General features: G+C 43.8%; 1 protein-coding gene across 1 annotated transcript in view; it reads left to right on the top strand.

Moving 5' to 3' along the window:
- Positions 1–15,096: 15,096 nt before the first annotated feature.
- klf7b (Kruppel like factor 7b) overlaps positions 15,097–19,996 on the top strand; it is an 85,347-nt gene continuing 80,447 nt past the window's right edge. The window contains exon 1 of the mRNA XM_069662764.1: positions 15,097–15,529. Coding sequence (XP_069518865.1) covers positions 15,428–15,529 — 102 coding nt within the window. The 5' untranslated portion in view covers positions 15,097–15,427. The remainder of the gene's footprint in view (positions 15,530–19,996) is intronic.

Genomic DNA, 19,996 nt, shown 5'->3' on the forward strand with positions numbered 1-19,996 from the left:
TCACTTGATCCTCCGAAAACTGGAAACAGTTTTTGTTTGGCAGAAAGTGAACAGATTAAGTTTGATTTGAACCTTTAATTGGTCGTTTCTGACCGAACTGTCTGAAGGCTGAGCCGGCGGAAACTTCGGTCAGCTCTTGCAGTTTGAGCAACTTCCCAAACTCCCTTACAGGACGAGGTGAGCTTGTTAATGATATTAATTTGTTCGGTTGTTTTTCATTTATTTTCCTTCCTTTTTATTTCCCTTATTAGGATTTTTCTGATGGTCTGGTGGTTAAACATTCGCAGATACCTTTTGGGATCTTTCATCAGTTTGTCATCAGTAATCTATGTCTAATTTTAAATGGAGGATTTTAGATGTAAGCTATTTTATAGGAAACTAGAGCTCGTGTCAGATGTGATTTTCCCTCTTTGTGTGTATCTGGATGGTTTGTCTGCCTCCTGTTAGAAATATAATGACAGCCCCACAGAGGGAAATGTGAGCTCTTGCTGAGGGGAGAAACAAAAAAGTAGTCCCTCCTCCCCTCCCCCCATTTTTTTCACAAGCCTTGCCAGACTTAATATCTGCATATCGCACTAGTTGGACCCCAGGGTTACGCCAAACTTTCCTGCATCAGTCAGATTTGGGAAACTAGATGGTAACAGAGAGCGGAGAGGGAGCAGAGGGAGAGCAGGATGAGAGGAAGCGGGGAGCGTTTCAGAGACACAGCGGCGTGTTAACGGGAGCCAAGCATGGCAAATTGGACTGAATTTTCCGCCTGTGCGATTTCAATACACAAACGCAGGCGTACATAACCATGCTTAATAAGTGTCGGGCTAATGCATTGTATAATCTCCTCTAAATTAATATGTTAGACACAATTGCCTGGTAATTAATTCCTGTCACAGCATATCCAAATGAGCAGATTTATTCGCTTCTGTCAATCATAAAACCCCGGAGCCCCGAGGCGGATTATTGCCCAGCGTGACGATGATGGTGTGGTTATGTGTGGTGCTTTATGTCCGCTATGTATAAACACCCATTACCCGGGCCTTTAAAGAGCCAATGACGAGGGCCGGTCATCAAACGAAGGTCACCGCGATGAAGGGAAACGCAGCAGCCTTTTGTTTTACGGCTTCATAAAGAACATAACGTCTCCACGGGCTCCTCAACCGGCCGACATCCACCCACCGTTCACTTTCATGGCTTTTCCTTTCCCACACTCGCCCCGCTCCCTCATTGTTTCGTAGGAGTCCCTTTAGGTGAAACTGCAGCTACGTTTCTACAATCCACACACAGACCTGCCTGAAGACTCACGCTTTTTTTTTATTCCTGCAGCTGAAGCCTTAAATGACTCGCGCCCTCCGGCAGCAGTGAGGGTGAACCGGTGAATAACGACTGGGGCTGAATGAAGCTTCCAGAGTGGAGATTTCTTTCAACATGTGCAACAAACGTGATTCCTCCTTGTCCGTACGCATACAGTCTGCCTGTAAAGTGGGCAGGCTTACATGGTACCTATTGGTTGGACAGGTCTTCAGCTTTAACTATCAGCGATGCAACAGAAAACACAGCTGAATTATTCCTTTATGTTGTTTTAATATCTTGCTTCTGTTTGTATCACCACACAACATTTCTGACTCTCGTTACAAAATTGTGAAATATAATGTAAGGTAGATTGTAGCTCAGTCTGTAGGGACTTTGCTTGGGAACCGCAAGGTGGCTGGTTCAAGTCCCGGTATGGGTCAAGCTCATAAATTGGGGCTGGTAGCCTGAGAGGCGTCAGCAGCTCCCTTCATTGGCATGTTGTCAAGGTGTCCTTAAGCAAGGCACTGAACCTGACCACTGATTGGGGTGCATGTCCATGTGCAGCTCCCTTATTTTTCAGATAATTTTTTGGGCTTTGTGGACAGCTGAAGAGAGAGGAAATGTGGGGAGTAGAGAGTGGAGGATAACATCCACCAAATGATCGGCAGATCAGGACTTGAACCTGCGATCAGTGCGTCGAGGACTGTAGCCTCTGCACATGGGGCGCCTGCTCCATCAACTGAGCTAAACCAGCGCCCCGCCAAAGTGAAACTCAACTTTTTCACTCTGTTTTAACAAACATGCTGCACACAAAAGGCCCGAAATACACACACGCACAAACAGGACTCCATTGACATGCACCAATGGAGAGATGTCAGAGTGAGGGGGGCTGCACGTGGACATGCGCCCCGAGCTGTGCCCCGAGCTGTGCCTTGCTCAATGACACCTCGACAGAGCCCAGGAAAGGAGTTGGCACCTCTCCAGCTACCAGCCCCAGTTCCACGCTTGGTCCATACCGGTCCATATCTCCATTAATGCATGTCAACACAGTCCTGTTTGTGCGTGTATTTCTGGCCTTGGTGTGTGTTGCAACTTCTTCTTTTCTTTCTTCTTGTTTTTCTGTAAACCCATCTGCAGCCATTAAAGACATCCAGAGAGACTGCTGCTATTGATATTGCAGAACGACGAAGAAGGTCTGCTTGGGGTCGCAGTGGGGGGGAATGGATCTGCCAAACAACACAGAACTTCAGCCCAGGAGAAGGTGTTCAAGTCGTGTGTGAATCCAAGATCCAATCCTTGTATTTTCTTTGCCTGAACGTGACCTGATGATGTTAACCACGTTTTACAAAGGAAGAAGTGTAACGCCGCCATGAGACATTAAAGCTTCAGTATTTGAAGACAAGTTGGCTCGACCTATAACGCTGTGCAGGAACAAGATCAGGCCTCAGGGTGAGAGTCAGGGTTGCCAGGTCTGTGTGACAAAACCAGCCCAATGGCCAATCAAAACCAGCCCAATACTAGAACTCAAAATGTAATCCTGTCAAACCACATACACAGCTTTTAAAGTCTAACAGCATTGCTATCATTGCCAAATGCATTATAAAATACACAGATTAATTAAACTCAGACGGTCATAGAGGTGGGTGAGAGGAGGATGCTATCAAAACTGGCATCCATCATGGACAACTCCTGTCACCCCCGGCGATCTCGGTTATACAGTACCGACAAAAAGCTTTTGTATTATCTCCAGCCACACGTCCTATTCATTCTTTGATTCCGTTTTCACTTTACCAGTCAGTTGTGTGTAGTGCTGAATGATCTGGAGTCCGTATAGGATTTGGGTTTAAATAAATGATTTAATCTAAAATAATATTTAAGGATAATTAAGGATTTCTATTTATAGATAGCTTATTATTCATGTAATTTGCATGCAAAACAGGTCTACCCAACCAGCGGACAAAAATTTCCACTCGCAGCAACACTTAAAAAGTAGCCCTATTCAGCGGGAAAACCGCAGACCTGGCCACCCTGGTGAGAGTGAAAGAGACCCTGCTCCGCCTCCCTTCAAATGATTTTGAAGCTGTTATTTTATGGTCAAATAGTTGCATATGGAGTTTGTTTTTTTTACACTGATGTTTGTCTTTGTGTGTGTGTGAATGTTCCAAGCGTGTCCATATAACTTTATGCAGCAACCAGAAGTGGCACTCTTGATCTTGTTGTATCCTGTCATAAAATAACAATGAAGGCAATCAATCAATCAATATAAAATAAAAGAAAGGACGGCGTCGTCGGCCATGTTTTTCCTGCAGGTCGGGTCGAGGGTTTACAAGACAAAGAAGGGTCGCTGACGTGATCTGAAGGACCGTCAATAGACTGAAGACAGGCTCCAAATTCTGTTTTTTTTAGGGTTAGTTGAACAAAAAGAGAGTTAAGAGCATTTTATTTGAACAATTTCCTTTCTCTCTTTGCCTTTCCCCCCATCTTTCTTTCTTTTTTTCTAAGACTAAACAGCTTATCAAGATACTGAAAATAAATCCAGCTCTGACTATATTACACACATACACACACAAGTACAAGCGTCTGCACACACACACACAAAGCCAAAAGGTATTTCACTTTTCAACTATTTGCTCATGACTGGCGCTGGTTTGAAAACACACACACACACACACACACACACACACACACACACACACACACACACACACACACACACACACAGGCCTGCAGGCGTGTGGTTTTTCTTTATTAAAAACCAGAAAGCGCAATTAGCTGCAGAATCTGCTTAACCCTGTATCGCTCCCTCAGCTCGGGGATATATTGCTTCTTCTCTCCATTATTAAAAATATCACAGACGTGAAGGAGGAGGGAGCAGACAGGAAGCATCACGGAGACACGTTGAGCAGGTGGAGGATGGGAAATATGGTCTGTTTAGTGGTGGGAAGGCTGGTGTGTGCAATGTGTGACACAGAAGATAAAGCAAGGTGTGCTTTAGAGCGTACCACAGCGACCAGCCAATCAGGAACAAGCTCGTCAATCTGCATCCAGGACCACATCGGCACACTCGGAGAAGACATACTGACACGATTTACCTCTACAAACCTTCTGTTGTTCTCTGCCGCTGTTCTGTGCTACCTTCAGTTTCCCCCGTGTTGCTCGGAGGCCTTTGATCCGGCATGTTCCTCACGGTTCACATCCCGTGCTTTCACCTCTGCTTCTCTCAGGGAGGCACAAAGTTTCTGCTCATGTTCAGTTCACTGATCCAGCTGCGACTCTCACAGCAGAACACGGTGTCTGTGTCGCCTCCTTCTGTCACGGCCAGAGAGGGGTTGCGTGTTGTTGTGTGTGTCGTACGCCTCGAGTCGGGGTTATGTGGAGTAGACGAGGATTTTAACTCAGGCCTCAGGGTGCCTCTCAGCGCAGATGCTCCAGGTTTATTGTCTTAAAAACTTTGTTTTTGGCTTGCCTTAGCTTGGACTACACCGATCAGACATGACATTATGACCACTGACAGGTGAAGTGAGTAACATTGATTATCTCTACAATAGCACCTGTCAGTGGGTGGGATATGGTAGGCAGCAAGTGAGCATTTTGTCCTCTAAGTTGATGTGTACGACTGAGCGACTTTGACAAGAGCCAAATTGTGATGTGTGAGTCAGAGCATCTCCAAAGCTGCAGCTCTTGTGAGGTGTTCCTGGTCTGCTGTGGTCAGTGGGCTACATACCAAAAGTGATCCAAGGAAGGAAACCAGTGAACCGGCGACAGGGTCACGGGTGGCCAAGTTCTAGTCATGGGCAGTACTCTGCTGGGAAACCATGAGTTACTTTGACACGTACCACCTACCTAAACAACATCTTTCAGCAGGATAATACTCACTGCCACACTGCAGAAATGGTTCAGGAATGGTTTGAGGAACACGACAACATGTTCAAGGTGTTGGCTTGGCCTCCAAATTCCCCAGATCTCAATGGAGCATCTGTGGGATGTGCTGGACAAACAAGTCCGATCCATGAAGGCCCCACCTCGCAACCTTCAGGACTTAAAGGCTCTGCTGCTAATGTCTTGGTGCCAGATACCTCAGCACACCTTCAGAGGTCTAGAGGAGTCCATGCCTCGACGGGTCAGGGCTGTTTTGGGGGCAAAAGGGGGATCGACTATCAGGCAGGTTCATAATGTTCTGGCTGATTGGTGCATAACCTGCATTTTCTCACTATCACCTATATTTGTACACATAAGCCGCTTTCCCACCGGTCAAAAAACCAACTAACATTCGGCTTTTTAGCTTAATGAGAAAGGCTACAATCGGCATTCAGACCCGGGTCAAATGACTCTGCAGTAGAGCCGGGCAATTATCGCCTCGGCTCCCATCAGCAATGATGGGAACACAAAACCCGTGTTGACACGCTAATCTCCGCCCCCTGTCCGGCGCGATGCTGTGCTCCCTCTGTAACTTCTGCGACTCCTCGTCATCTCCGCTACAAATTCAGCCTGTCTCTGTCCGAGCAGCGCTCGAACATCGTTCCAAATTTGTCGGCCCCGAGGTTGATACACAAACTGAATGAGTAATAGACACAATAAAGACCGTAACATTCGTTTACTAACCCTGTTTTGGGCGCGTTTGTGACGTCAGACGGTGACGCAGCAGAAAAGAGACCGACAGGAGTATACTTCACTGGCAATGGGAAAAGAGACAATCGGCATCTATAAGCGGGTCTTCCTGGGTCTGAAAAACCTGCGTTAACGCACTAATTTCAGTGGGAAAGGGGTAATTCTGCACCAATATCCCACATCCTCAGATTAATCAGTGTGCTGTTTGGATATTTGCGAATGTATCTACTGTTTTTAATGATTCAAAGACAGGAAGTGAGAAAACGTATTTCTTATTTCTTGATTCCTTTAATCGGAACTCGAGCCGGGGACACACACTTTGGTAACTGGGGGAAATAAGAATATCATCTGTGCTTCTTGGCAGACTGAACCACACAATAGTTTAAGCTACGATCTACTGCATTACATTCTATAAGATCATCATGTGTTTTGTTGTGATGCATTCTGCAGCTGATCTAAAGGACGTTTTAATTCGTTTATTTTCCTTGAAACGTTGAATTTCCTTGACTTGTAAAAGAAGACTGTATCCTTCAGTTTATTGGAAAGAAAACTGAACTCACAACAACATGATGTGCTTTCACAACATTTTTATGAAGGGTGCAAAAAAACTGAAATCTGCAAAGTGACTAAAGCTGTTAGACATGTAGTGGAGTAAAAATATTGGCGTCGAAGATGTGGCGGAAGAGATGTAAAAGTTGCAAATTGGAAGTAAAGTACAGGTCGCTCAAACACGAGGCTGCATGTGCATCGAGCATTTTTCCTCTGTTGCATCTTCTCTCGTCTCACGCTCTTTCTAATCATCCTCCAGTGTGTTGCTCCTTTTTGGTTGTCAACACCAAAGAGGTGTGTGCTGATTTGTGGGGGGTCTAGCTTTAAAAAAAATCCCCAGTTATCTGTCAGCCGATCGATGTACAGTCGAGCATGAACGTGTCTTTCATTCAATCTCCACCATCCTGACTTTGAAACAGTCAGATCTCCTCAGGCAGCCTCTCACATATTGTATCTAAACACCATTCTTCTTCCAACTGTTGGTTTTTCTCAGGATAGAAATAATTAAACTAGAGTGTAAATGAAACATTCACGAAGCCCCGGGCTCTGCAGCAGCCCGTGCAGCTGATGGAGGATCCTGGATGTGGAGTGATGCATCTTGAAGATTGAAAGAAGCGATTGTAGCTGCACCTGCAGATGCTGCAGCGATCAGACACCTGGATAAGATGGACACACTGCATCCCTGTTGGTTTCCAAGGTACCGAACGTATTCCTCAACAGCAGGATAAGATCCTAAAGCAGGACGATAATGATCACATTTGTAAACATGAATGGTGTTCTCTAAAATCTTTGTCGAAATCAGACCGGCTTTAAGGATTTATGCACCATAGGTTATTTCTACGCATCCTGTCGTCCTACCTGTATTTGTTTTACATTCATTTGCTCTTATCTCTGTGTTCACTTCAAGGCCCCTAAGAAGGTTATTCTTTAAGCCAACCAGTTATATCGTTCCGTTTAGAAAGAGAAAACACAGAAGCATTTCTGTAATGGATGAAGGATGGATGAATGGATGAATGGCATATTTAAAATAGGGTTTAAGTTTCTTGTAAACTTTTCTGATATTGGGTTTGAATTGGGCGCCGTGGCGCTCGAATAAAACATAATTAACTCTGCAAGAAGTCACACGGCAGCTGTTTGAGTCAAGATTCAAGATGTTTACTGTCACTCCGGTTATACAAGTACATGTGAAACACTTATCCCCACATAGTCTGATTAGAAAGGGTAAAATATTAAATATAGAGACATAAAATAGAATTAAAAATTGTAATATAATAAGGAAGCAGTAATGAAACAGTAATGTAAAATATTTAAAAGGCAAAATTATGTAAATTAGCTGTTTATAAGTGTAAGGCAAAGTTTTGTCGTCATGGTTTTTTAATATAGACGCGGCTTTCTACAGAGTTTATTGTGGGCTGTTAAGGTGGGCTTTGAGATTCGTTTGGGAAGTTCATAAGAAGTTTCTCTGTTAAAATATAGCACTACTATACACTAGAACCGCCAAAGGGTCAATTTACCCGCAGCTGTCTTTTGATTGTATGTCACTTTTTTTCCAGGAAATATTCCAGCCCCCCAGTCTTTTACTGTTCCTAAATGTGTGTTCAGTAGCGCCCCCTATTTTAAAAAAATGTCGACATGAAGCCAGATTTTAAAAATGGCCATTTATACCAATAACCGCCAGCCGGTCAAATATACCCATATATAGAACGTCATTTTCCAGCATCTAGATTGATACAGTGTATGTTGCTATGGCAACACCTTTTTTTCTACTACTGTGTGTCATCAAGTTGCTCATCAAGTCATAAACTCCAAATCAACATGGATAAGAGGAAGAGATGCATGAGTGTAAATCTGGCCTTAGATTGACTCAGTGCCTTGATGAAGGTGAGTCTGACGGGGGGGGAGGTAGCTCTTTAAGTTGAGAACAAATAGGGGCATCTGAGCTAACTTTGCATGTGTATGCTAATTGCTAACGTTGCTATATTCAAGAGGCATTCAGTAACTCAACATTCAGTGACAAATTAGCTGTGTGGCTGCATCCTTTGAAGGATGTATTTCAAGGCTAAATGCATCACAGCGCCTTCAGATGCGGCTGACAAGTGCGTCTTCCTTTTCCCGGGCCACGAAGGATCCATCAGGTGCATCCTTCGTGGCGCAACGTATCCTGAGATTCATTGCACACAAATACAAACAAGATGGCAGACCCTTAAATAGCCGAGGAATGAAAAGGTTTTTCATTTGAACTCAATGGATTAGCTAGCGATACATATGTTAAAAAACAAAAGGGGTCTACGTGACGTTAGTTATGTTGGCTAGTTAGCCAGCTAGCTACCTCTTGCTAGGCGACAGGAGCTTTGTGACACAAGGGTAAGGGCGGGAACAGCTGGTGACACAAACAGGAAGTCCTCCGTAGGCCAGAGTGTTGAGTTCGGCCTTAGTGGTCTACGCAGGCCACGAATGGGACACCCTTCGTAGCACCCTTCGAAGGACGCAGCCCCCGAACTGAGACACGGCTAAGGAAATGAACAATTTAAAGATGGCGCCTGCTTCCTCCTCTGATTCTGACTCAGATGACTGAAACTATGTTAAATGCTATTGTTGTGCGAGTTGCCAGGGAGATGTCAATCCGAATGTGATAGGCCACGCCCACACAGGCTTGAAAAATGGACTGAACAGCAAAATGAAGCTGTAAAGGTTTATTTCATCTTTCTACATTCGGTTTGAAATAATATCAGAGATGTTAAGTTTCAGTCCTGAATAGACGATGGCAGAACGGTGATAAAATCCTCTCCTCCTTCTCTCCTCTCCATCCAATTCTTCTCCGTGCCAGAACAACACAACACAATAATAAGATTACAACATGAGTGTGTGGAGCTGGGCAGTGATGCCCACATTTAAAAGGTTGTGTAGTAGATACACACACACACATACACACACATACACCCACACACGCACACACGCAGAGCTTTCATATTTCTCCTCTTGTGGCGTTCGCTGGTTTTAGCCAGAAAGTGGAAACATGGAATTACACCGATGATCCATTTTACTGTGAAATTCTTTTTTCTCCTTCACTCCTTTCTCCTTTCTTTTAATCCTCTTTGTGTCTTTTCAGTAATTTCTCTCTTTTCTCTCTCACTTGAAATTCATTTACAACAACAGAGGAGACAAAGAGAGAAGGAGGAAGAGGAGAAGGGGGAAGAGGACAAGGAGGACGGTAAGGAGGAGGACAGGTAGTACAATTAGGACCAACAGGAGGAGAAGGACTGGCTGTAGGAGTAGTGGGAAAAAAGTGGCAGTAGCAGTAGGAGGAGGAGGAGGGGGGTAATTGTGGGAGTAGTAGAAGCAGCAGGAGGACTAGAAGGAAGATGAGGGGAAGGAGGGGTAAAATAGAAGGATGAGAGGAGTGAAGGAGGAGGACTAATCGGAGCAGTAAAAGGAGGAGGGGGACTGGTGGGAGTAGGAGGAGCAAGAGAAATAGGAGAAGGATGAGAGGAACTGTCTGAAGAGAAGTAAAGGAGGAGGACTAGTGGGTGCAGTGGTAGAGTATGAAGGAGGAGTTGTAGTAGGAGGATAAGGAGGAGGACTAGTTGGAGCAGTAAAACAAGGAGGGAGACTGGGTACAGCAGTATGAGGAGGAGCAGGAGGACTAGTTGGACCAATGGAAGGAGGAGGACAAGGAGGAGCAGGAGCAGAAATAGTGGGACTAAGAGTAGGAGTAGTATAGGATGGACTAGGAAGTCCATTGTGGAGGAGGAGTAGGAGGAGCAGCAACAAGGAGGAGGCCTAGTGGGAGTAGTCAAAGGAGGAGGTCGACTGGTGGGAGATTATGGAGGAGGTCTAGTTGTAGGAGGAGGACTATTAGGAGCAATAGAAGGAGGATTAGTGGGAGCAGCAAAAGTAGGACGGAGACGGGTGGGAGCATAAGGAGCAGTAGCCGGAGGAGGAGGACTTTTAGGACTAGTAACAGGAGGAAGAGGAGCAGTAACAGGAGGAGGAGGAGGAGGAGGAGAACTATTGGGAGTAGTAACAGGAAGAAGAAGAGGAGGATTATAGGAGCAGGATGAGGAGGAGGTCTTTTAGGAGTAGTAGCAGGAGGAAGAGGAGGAGGACTTTTGGGAGTAGTAACAGGAAGAAGAGGAGCACTATCAGGAGCAGGAGGAGGAGAAGGACTAGTGACAGCAGTAGCTGGCTAGTTGGAGGAATGGGAGGAGGAGAAATACTAGTTGTAGCACTAGTAGAAGGAGGAGGAGGAGAGCCATAGGAGGTTAGTAGAAAGAGGAGTAGTTGTGGTGCTAGTGGGAGGAGGAGGAGGACTGTTGGCAGCAGTTGTAGAAAGAGGAGGAGGACTATAGGAGGAGGTGGAGACTCATCTATAGTTAACTATTGTTTAATATTAAATCTGTCTGAGAGGCAGCATGTGGATCTGATAAGGGTCTCTTATAGGCAGTCAGAAGTAGTATTGATCTATACTTCTCCAGCCCCCCACCCCCACAACACTCACACACACACACACACACACACACACACACACACACACACAGACTTGCACCATCTCCCTCCTGTCTCCCTCCTCCTTCCTCTCTTCCTTCCTTCCTCTGATCCTCGAGTGGCAGACTGAGCTGTAAAAATCAATGTGGAAAATGTCCTGAAACAGGCGATCTAGAAGCCATCTGGCCCCGGTGGTCCTCAGAGACCAGAAGCGTGTCCCCCGAGGGACGAGAGACACTGAGGAAGACTCAGAAAGAGAGAGAGAGAAAGAAGAGGCCCAGGCACACAACAACACAAAGATACTGTTAACTCAATAATGTGTACATTTTAAAGTGTGGGCTTCACATTATGTGGCCGTAACAAATACTGTCCAGCTCTTTTAAGTGTTAAGGGTTAATGACCAACAAGGTGTCCATTATCAGTTATGGACTCCATGTGGTCCATAAATTCTTTATAATGAACACAGTGAAGTGCGTTATCCTGCTTATACAACAGTCAATTTCTGATATATATAAAAGAACAAGTCTTTCTGTTTTTATGTTTCACATTTAAAATTTAGTTTTTAACAAGCCTGTGGGTCTGACTAATACCTGAAAAAATCAGTACCATCCCACAAGGTTGAAAGTTGTTCACTACTCCAGTAAATAGATGAGTCATAGCTACAACTTTCTATTCCCCCACTCAGCTTAGCAAAGCAATTAGCTAGCTAACGGTATGCTAGCAAGATTCAAAGTCCGTAACATATGGTTGTTATAAAGTAAATCTTATTTGACAGTGTGTTTAGCAACAATGCTAGCAAGCTAAATCGCCATGTCATTGTCCCTAAATCAATACCTAAAAAAATCAGTGCCATCCCACAAGGTTGTAATACAATTGTCCGTTACTCCAGTAAATTGAACGGGTCTTAGCTACAACTTGGCAACGAGATATTTCTAGTCCCCTCCGCAGCTCATAGAGTGCTTTAGCAAGGCTATTAGTCAGCTAACAGTATGCTAGCAACAGTCAAAGTCAAAAACATTGCAAATGGTTGATATAAAGATATTTCTAGTCCCCTACGCAGCTCATAGAGTGCTTTAGCAAAGCTATTGGCTAGCTAACAGTATGCTAGCAAGATTCAAAATCAATAGCATTGCTTATAGTTATTTGATGGTATGTTTAGCAACAAGGCTAGCAAGCTAAACAGCCACGTCATTGCCCCTAAATCAACACAAGCAGTTGATCGGCCATGTTTACTGTTGATCCGTAGCCTGAAGTAGCGACATGAATAGTGAACAGGATGTGAGATCATATGCAACACAAAGTATCTCAAAGTAAAGGTTAAGGTAACTTCTTATAGTCAAATGTTGTTGGTATTGCAAGATGCTAGCTTGTAAATGAGTTAGCATAAAACAGGCTAATAGCCAGCGCATTAATAAACGTGAACAGACAGTTTCATTGGTACTACTTCATTCGTCAAATTCTTGGTAATTTATTAACACCTTGCAGCCAATCAGTATTCAGTATTCGCCCAGACCGTGGTATAAAATCAGTTAATGTTCTCTTCCCTCAACTTTTATCCAACCTTGACCGGGGTTGGAGCACTTTTAATGTGTCTCAGAAGAAAATTTGACCTTTTAATAAAAACCACCTCCAGCAGTAACAAAGCTCTTTGTTCAATGAGAAAAACAAAGTGCCAGGAAGCTTCACCCTCCAGGTGTTTTTGTCAAAAATGATCCTGGCGTTGTCTGGAACGTCACATTTGAGTTTCAAATTTTGACCTTTAATTGTTGCTTCCTCATTAACGCAATTAATGTGATTTGTACAGAGAAGCTGGATGTGTGATGTGGTTTGTGTCAGTCACGCTTATAGTGTCAGAGGTTGAGGTAGGTTTAAGGAAGTGAGGTGTGATTATAACATGAGTGTGTTAGTAAGACCTGGACATGGTGATACAGCTCCCTGCCTCCAATTGTCCCAGTGGCCACTCGCAGTATTGCAGCAAAAAATATTAGTATTTTACCCATAGACCTGTTATAACATCTGAATTTGTCTGTTAAAGTGTAGACAGGACACCTTGTTCTGCCAACAAGGTGAATTATGACTCTTTTTATCTATATTTTTTATACTTTTCCAAAGCTAATATCTCAAAATCTGTGACGTCATCATAATGTAAAGTCTGTAGGCCAGCCGGGGTCAGCAGGGGTGATAATGGGCCCCAAACCCTGAACACAAACACTTCACAATCTCACAACCCCAAGTGGCAGAAATAATAATAATAATGTGAACTTAACTATCAAATAGTTGTAAGAAGTGAATGGTAAGTGTACAGAGAACAAAAGAAGCACATTGAAGAGCTCGTAAAGAAAGTGTCGTACACCAATGACAAGTTAAAAAAGCTTCTGATGTCATTTAAAAGTCAGTAAGTCAACGGTTAAGTCGTTGCAAAAGCATCACCCAGATGTGTTTGTTACAGAGCTGACAGGAAGCAGCAGTCAGACAGTTGTACCTGTCTTGTATGAACACAAGCTGCAGTCAGTCTAAACACTGACGGATGAACTTCCAGGGCTGCAAAATGTCCTAACTGTAAAATAAAACAAGTTCTGACTGAGAATGTACACAGGAAATGTAAGGTAGAGGTATCTAGTAATAATGCTGGAGCTTTACTGACATACTGATGATCTTAAACCTTTTTCCACAATAAAAGACACAATTAACAACCCCCCACAACTTACTAATTATCGTCATTTGAGTATTAGTATGTCAAATTAAAAGTCTCTGTAAGATTTATTAAATGTTTATTTGTATAGGGACAAGTATGAAGCAAGTAAACCGTTGCCAGACACTACAGCATTTATAGCCTTGGCTAATTTGCAATGCCCGCCCCTAGATGGGCCTTACATAAAATCAACGACAAATGCACAAGAGACGGTACAAAACAGACTCAACCATGAAACAGATATAACAATACAGGATACAAAATATCCTACATGTAAAACATGTAAAACAGGAAGCACAAAATAATATGTGACTACAAGACTGAGCCCTCTTCAAAAAACGGTTTCAGATTGAGTTTCAAATGCTCCCAGTCAGGGTCCAGTTTGAGCTCTGCAGGTAGGGCGTTCCAAATGTTGATCCCCTGATATAAAATCAAGATATTAAAAAAATAATAATAATTTTTTAAAAAAAGCAAGCAAGTCCCTGAAAATGTTGGGATTTGTGTATTTCCGACATGAACTGGCAACAGCTTCAGTTTGCACAACTTGCACAACACATCTAATATAATTTCCTGCAGCACTCAACTTTAAAGTGTATTAAATGTGATTATTTGAATACTGCACATCATTGGCAGTGTTGTACTAAAGTTGAATAATGTATTTAGGTATTTTTTACAGTGTGGAATATCACTTTGACTGCAGTACAGTCTCTAAACTCTACCCCTACCATAAAGGCATCCTACTTTGTTGGATTATTATGTGAAATTTTGCAGCTGTGAAAAGTAAAGTGAAGAATATTTATATTTCTGGTGAAGCAGCAAATAAAACTGGATGTATTTGTACTCGTGGATTTGAACAAAAGAGGGATAAACTCTTGTAAACCGAACAGGTGGGAGGATCGTGCCGAGCTCTCCCCTCCTCTGCCTCCCTGCTCTCCGCAGACTTCACCACATGGAAACCACATGGAGGCGAATCTGCGGTGAAGCCGTCAGACCCCTGAGAAACACAGCACAGCACCTTCGCTCCAACATCACTGCTGCTCCCTCTGACGCTCAGCTGCTTCTTTTCTGCACATTCACACACATGTTTTCATCTTTTTGTCGCTGTTTCCTCACTGACTCCGCAGCAGCAGCTCGTGGTTTCTCTCCTCTCTGCCTGTGCAGCCTGTAATGACTGAGCGAGGAATGCTGCTGCTTTTATATAGGCCTCTAAAAATAACTCACCCCTCACTGCCATCTACAGCCCAACTGACAGCGTGCTGCAGCCAACAGCGTGCCTGCATCCCTTCAAGCTCCGCCCCCTCCCTCAGTCTCAGCGCCTCCTTAATTGGACGCCAGTGACATCATCAACCCTATTTACCTTATTAGGTCACGCATGAAAGTGACGGACAGGTGGCTCCTCCCCTCGCTCCCTCCCCTCGCGCGCCGGTCGCCTGGATTGCAGCGGGGTCCAGTCTGCTGCTGGCGGAGCAAACCTGGCAACCTGGCAGCTTTTACGGGAGACCGATTGGCAATCTGGCAATGCGGAAATAGATCTGGCACCCCCGAGCCCGGACCGAGGAGAGAGGCGTGACAGAGCGAGCAGAGAGGAGAGGGGATTGCATTGACAAAGATAAAATAATCAACTCTTTCGTCCCTGTTTTTCTTTTTTTAATTAAAGTGCTCAGGTGCGCTCCTTCTGCACCGGCTGGGATTTTTCCAGCATTTGTTTCTTTTAATTTGACAAGTCCGACAAGAGCAAAGAAGAAGAAGTGCGTTTGTATCGCTTGGATTCCGGACTTCTTTACTGACTTTTCCTTTTTCGCATCAAGCATGGATGTGTTGGCGAATTACAGTATTTTCCAGGAACTCCAACTCGTTCATGACACTGGTTATTTCTCTGCGATGCCTTCCCTGGAGGAGAACTGGCAGCAGGTCAGAGATGCGTTTTATCACCTTTTCCGGGAAATTGAAGGGGTTATAAACTGGGATGAAATGTCACATGTGCGCTGTTTGTTGTTTTCAGAGTGTGTTTTTACAGTTTCGCATCAGCAGCGCGCTCCGGAGCGGAGGCAGCAGCCCCGTGTAGTTGCGTCTTTTTTTTTCTCTCGCTCACATGGAGCACGGCGAGGTCCGCTGACAGGAGAAAACACACTCACACACACACGCATAGAGGGAGAGTGGGTGAGAAGGGGGAGGAGAGGGGAGAGAGGATACAGACAGCTTTACGCACTGATGGCACTAATGGACAGCATTTTTAAAAAGCGTAAAAATTTTCTTTACACTTAGGCACGCAGTTACTGTTCAAGAAAGGTCCCTTAAACGTAGTTACCATAAAGACACTTAAGGGTTAATTAAACCACGTTTTTAACGTTATCTAATGTTGTTACATTAAGAGCACGTTGTCCCGTCCCTCATGAGATTGAGACTCAAACTAACGTCTGAAAAGACGCATGGTTTTCCTTAAAGGTTCCCGTTTTTTTGGCTTCACTTAAGGATCAATTCCAGCAGTTTTACACACTTGCAAAATCCATGCATTTTCCCTCATCATTGGTACTGTCATATACCATTGGATAAATCTCTTAAATGCAGGTGGCTAACGTTTTTCTTAAAGCTTTCATTTATAGTTGACGTTGTGGAGGTAGAGTAAAGGCTCCACGTTGATCTGATGAGGTCCAAATGAGTGTCCCTGCCCCTTTAAATCACTAACGTGCTGCATATTTTACCTTAATATGAACATTTAAAGTTTAAATGTGTTTCCAGGTTGATAAACAATTGATTGCCTTTCATTTCTGATCGTTGTTTTCCACGAAGGAGACTTTATGCGTCTATATTTAATTGACAGATGTGACTCTGAGTTTGAGCTGATCGAAGGTGAAAGTGGAGTGATTTCTATTTCGCAGTCTGAGCTGACGCTGGAGGAGAAGGCTGTTTTTAGAGTGACAGATCTGATCGATAGACCGGTCTGTCAGCCTGATATGTTTGGATTATATCAAACACACACACACACACACACACACACACACACTGATGCCATGAAGATGGACACATGCCTAACAGCTAGTGACTTGTTCTTAAATAATATATCCGCATCTGCCACTGTTTGTTTGCAGATAATCCTGCTGAATTATTCATCATCACCCACTATAGAATATATACCAGACACTGCAAGTGTTATTACTTTCTCTGGCATATAAAGCTCTACTGTAGGCTACTTGTATTTAAATGTATAGATAGGAAATAATCGTTTTTTGAGGGGGGAAATGCGTTGTAAATTTCTCTTTCACAAATCGTAATCAGTTTGAATCGTGCTGGCTTCAGTCGCATATTTTAAAGACTCCATATACAATCTGTTTGACTCTTGCAAAAGGAAAATTCAATCACAGAGAACCAGGTGAGACAAATGTTCCCCACCTTGAACGTGAGAAATGGAAGCTGTTAATGGGAATCAATCTTCGGCTTCATGTGTGAGTGTGTCTGATGCTGTTTAATTTATCCCAAAAGGTCCCTGCATGGGATCAAACCTGCTCAGATTGTGCTCTGTTGGTCAAGTGTGTGTATTTAAAGGGGTTGGACCGTGTGTGTGTGTGTGTTCATGCAAACACTCCTGAATGAAGCCCAGACTTCATCCCTCCTCTCTGACTGCCTTACTGACACAAATTCTCACAGCCTCGTCCTATTTTTAGTCCAAACAGCGAGTAGTTTCATCCCCTGTAACCTATTTTTTTCTGTCTGTAAGCATATTGTTAATTGATTGAGAGGTTTTGTAGAGTTTCAGGTTTTGATGTCATGTCTCGTTTTCCACAGAATGTCTGGAAAAGCTGTTTAAATCGGTGCCTGGAGACAGAAATGTAGACCCGGGGAAAAACAATTCTACTCAGTTTATCCACACTTTTTTAAACTGTTTTACACATTTCAACCTCGTACAAACACTGTCACACTTAAATGTGAGTGTTGTATATTTCAAAATTCAACAGCCATGCCTGTGTGACACTAGCTTTAGTGGCATATGGGCTGTCTCAGAGCTTGTTGTTGATGCCTATTAGCGGTTAGCTTGGCAACAGCTAGTGTAGAGGTAATTAGAGACATTTAAAAGCTTTTTTAAAAGGTAGTCTGACATTTTGTGAAATATTCTTCTCATTAGGAATCAGATGAGAAGATGAATATCAGTTTCATGGTTGCATATTCAGTACAGAGTTTGGTCCAAGATACGTTTAGCCTAGCTTAGCGCAAACACTTGAAGCAGAGGAAACTGCTAGCCACACCGTCTTGTGATGTGGCTTCATGTCTTTCACCTACTTTAAAGCTGTTATATTAGGCTGTTTTGTGTATTCAAAGCTCCTTCAATGTCAACTACAGCCTCTTTTGACTTGTACTTTTGGTTATTTTGGATATAGTAGATGGTTAAGCCGCAGGCAGCTGTTTTCACTTCGATAACCCACCTGCCCAGCATCTAACACCCAAAAGCACTTGAAGGAGGTCGAACAACTAGCAGCTAAAGATAAATATATTTGACCGGAGTTGTTATAACCAAAGCAGAGAATTAAGAGAGTAATATTGTAGCTAATAATCAGTAGACAGAAACAAGACTGCTAGCTAATGAATGCTAACGTTGCCTGCTGGATGTGTATGAGGGCAACGGTTTGCTAATCCTGTAGCTTAGAAATAGCCATTTATTTTTAAGGTGTTTGTACTTGATTTGAAGACCCTAAATTGTATAAAATAAGCTAAGATATAAGAAGTTGCATGAGCAGATAGCTTAGCTAATAGATGGGTGTATTGAAAGCTAGCTTACAAGAATGTAGCACATTTCAAGCTGATGGAAGATTCCCTTTTTTGGTCGAAGCTAGCAGCTTCCTCCCTGTTTCCAGGGTTTGTGCTAAGCTAGGCTAACAACAAACCTGGGCCTGAGATGAATTAACAGCAGTCGGATGACAAAATGTAAGACAGCAAACCAGCGCCCAAAATGATAGCATATTATTTTAATCTTGCTGCTTTAATCGAAGCATCACATTATGTAGCTTTTAAAAGAGACTCCCTTTTGCTCATACAAAGTACCATGTCGGTTTACGCTCCCTTTTTCAGAGTGGAAAGTGCTGGCTTATTGTGTATGGAAGGCCAGACTGAGAGGAAAAGATGAGTGTTGTCTAATTTATCTGCACCAGTGGGGACACACACTTTGAGAGAGAGGAGAGAGACAAACACGGACACACTCGCACACACACACTGAGAACAGGCACACCCACATTTTTTCCACTCTTGTTCCTTCTGTCTCCCTCTATCCCCTTATTCACTCCATCACACACACACACACACACACACACACACACACACGCAGGCTGGCATGCACTAATGGAAAGCTATGGTCTGGCAGGACTCATCCCGCCACTTTCGACAGTAATTGGCCGTTTGCTGTCAGACGGACCGAGCTGCACACACGCTTGCACACACACACACAGACGCACAAACAAACAACAAGATTTGTGTGCGTCATTTATCTTCCCTGTCTGTCGCTGCATCATGCTCCTGGTCTTTGTTTCCTCTTACAGGCTTCTTTTATCAGCTGCTTTGCATCATGGCTAAACATGTGGAAAACACACACGCACACACACACGGACACACACGCTCTCTCTCTCGCCTGTCTATCAGCCTTGTTGCCTCTGACAGCACTAGCCCATGTTCTGCATATAATTGCTGCATCTTTGCAGGTTTGGAATGATGTGATGGGCTTTAGGGATTTGTGTGTGTGTGTTTGTGCGGAGTGTCCGAGGATAAAATGGCAAACCCAGACTATCAGAATTAGATATAATCCATTTATTTCAAAGCAGAGCCATGCCAAAGTCTGGTGAAATACAGGAGAAATACGATACACTCAAAACAAAGGGTGAGTGGAGGTGAAAGCTGAAGGAGAGGTTCGGCTGTCTTGATGTTTCTGTGAATACAAATCAGCATTTAAAGACTTGTACGCTGCATGCAGGTACCGATCCTCGTTTAAAGGCCTCACGGTGCTTTAAACCGGCTGATTCTCTCACCGTCTCTGCCTCATCTTGTCTCTTAATTTGTGTGCTCGGTGTGTCTGTAGTTCTTTTCAAGCTGATTGATTTACTTGCTGCGGGGTCGTTACAGCGCGGTGCTACCAACCGGCTCCGTGTTACTGATATACAGAGTCTCCATTAGGCTTGGGCGAGCCTGCAGCGTACAGCCCTGCATCTCTCTCAGGAGTGCTTTCTGTCAGTGTTGTACATGCTGCAGTTTATGAGCGCAATAGTTCATGCTGCTCCAACCGCTGCATGTTCAATCCTCACAGCATTTCTGCAAGAAAAAAAAGCACACAAATCTCACCAAGCACTATTTTTCACATTAAATATTCCAATGCAGAATTACTCACCCAAAATGCAACCA

The sequence above is a fragment of the Semicossyphus pulcher genome, unplaced genomic scaffold, assembly GCF_022749685.1.
Source record: "Semicossyphus pulcher isolate SPU_LCO1_2020_fin unplaced genomic scaffold, fSemPul1.0.p SCAF_15, whole genome shotgun sequence".
NCBI lineage: Eukaryota > Metazoa > Chordata > Actinopteri > Labriformes > Labridae > Semicossyphus > Semicossyphus pulcher.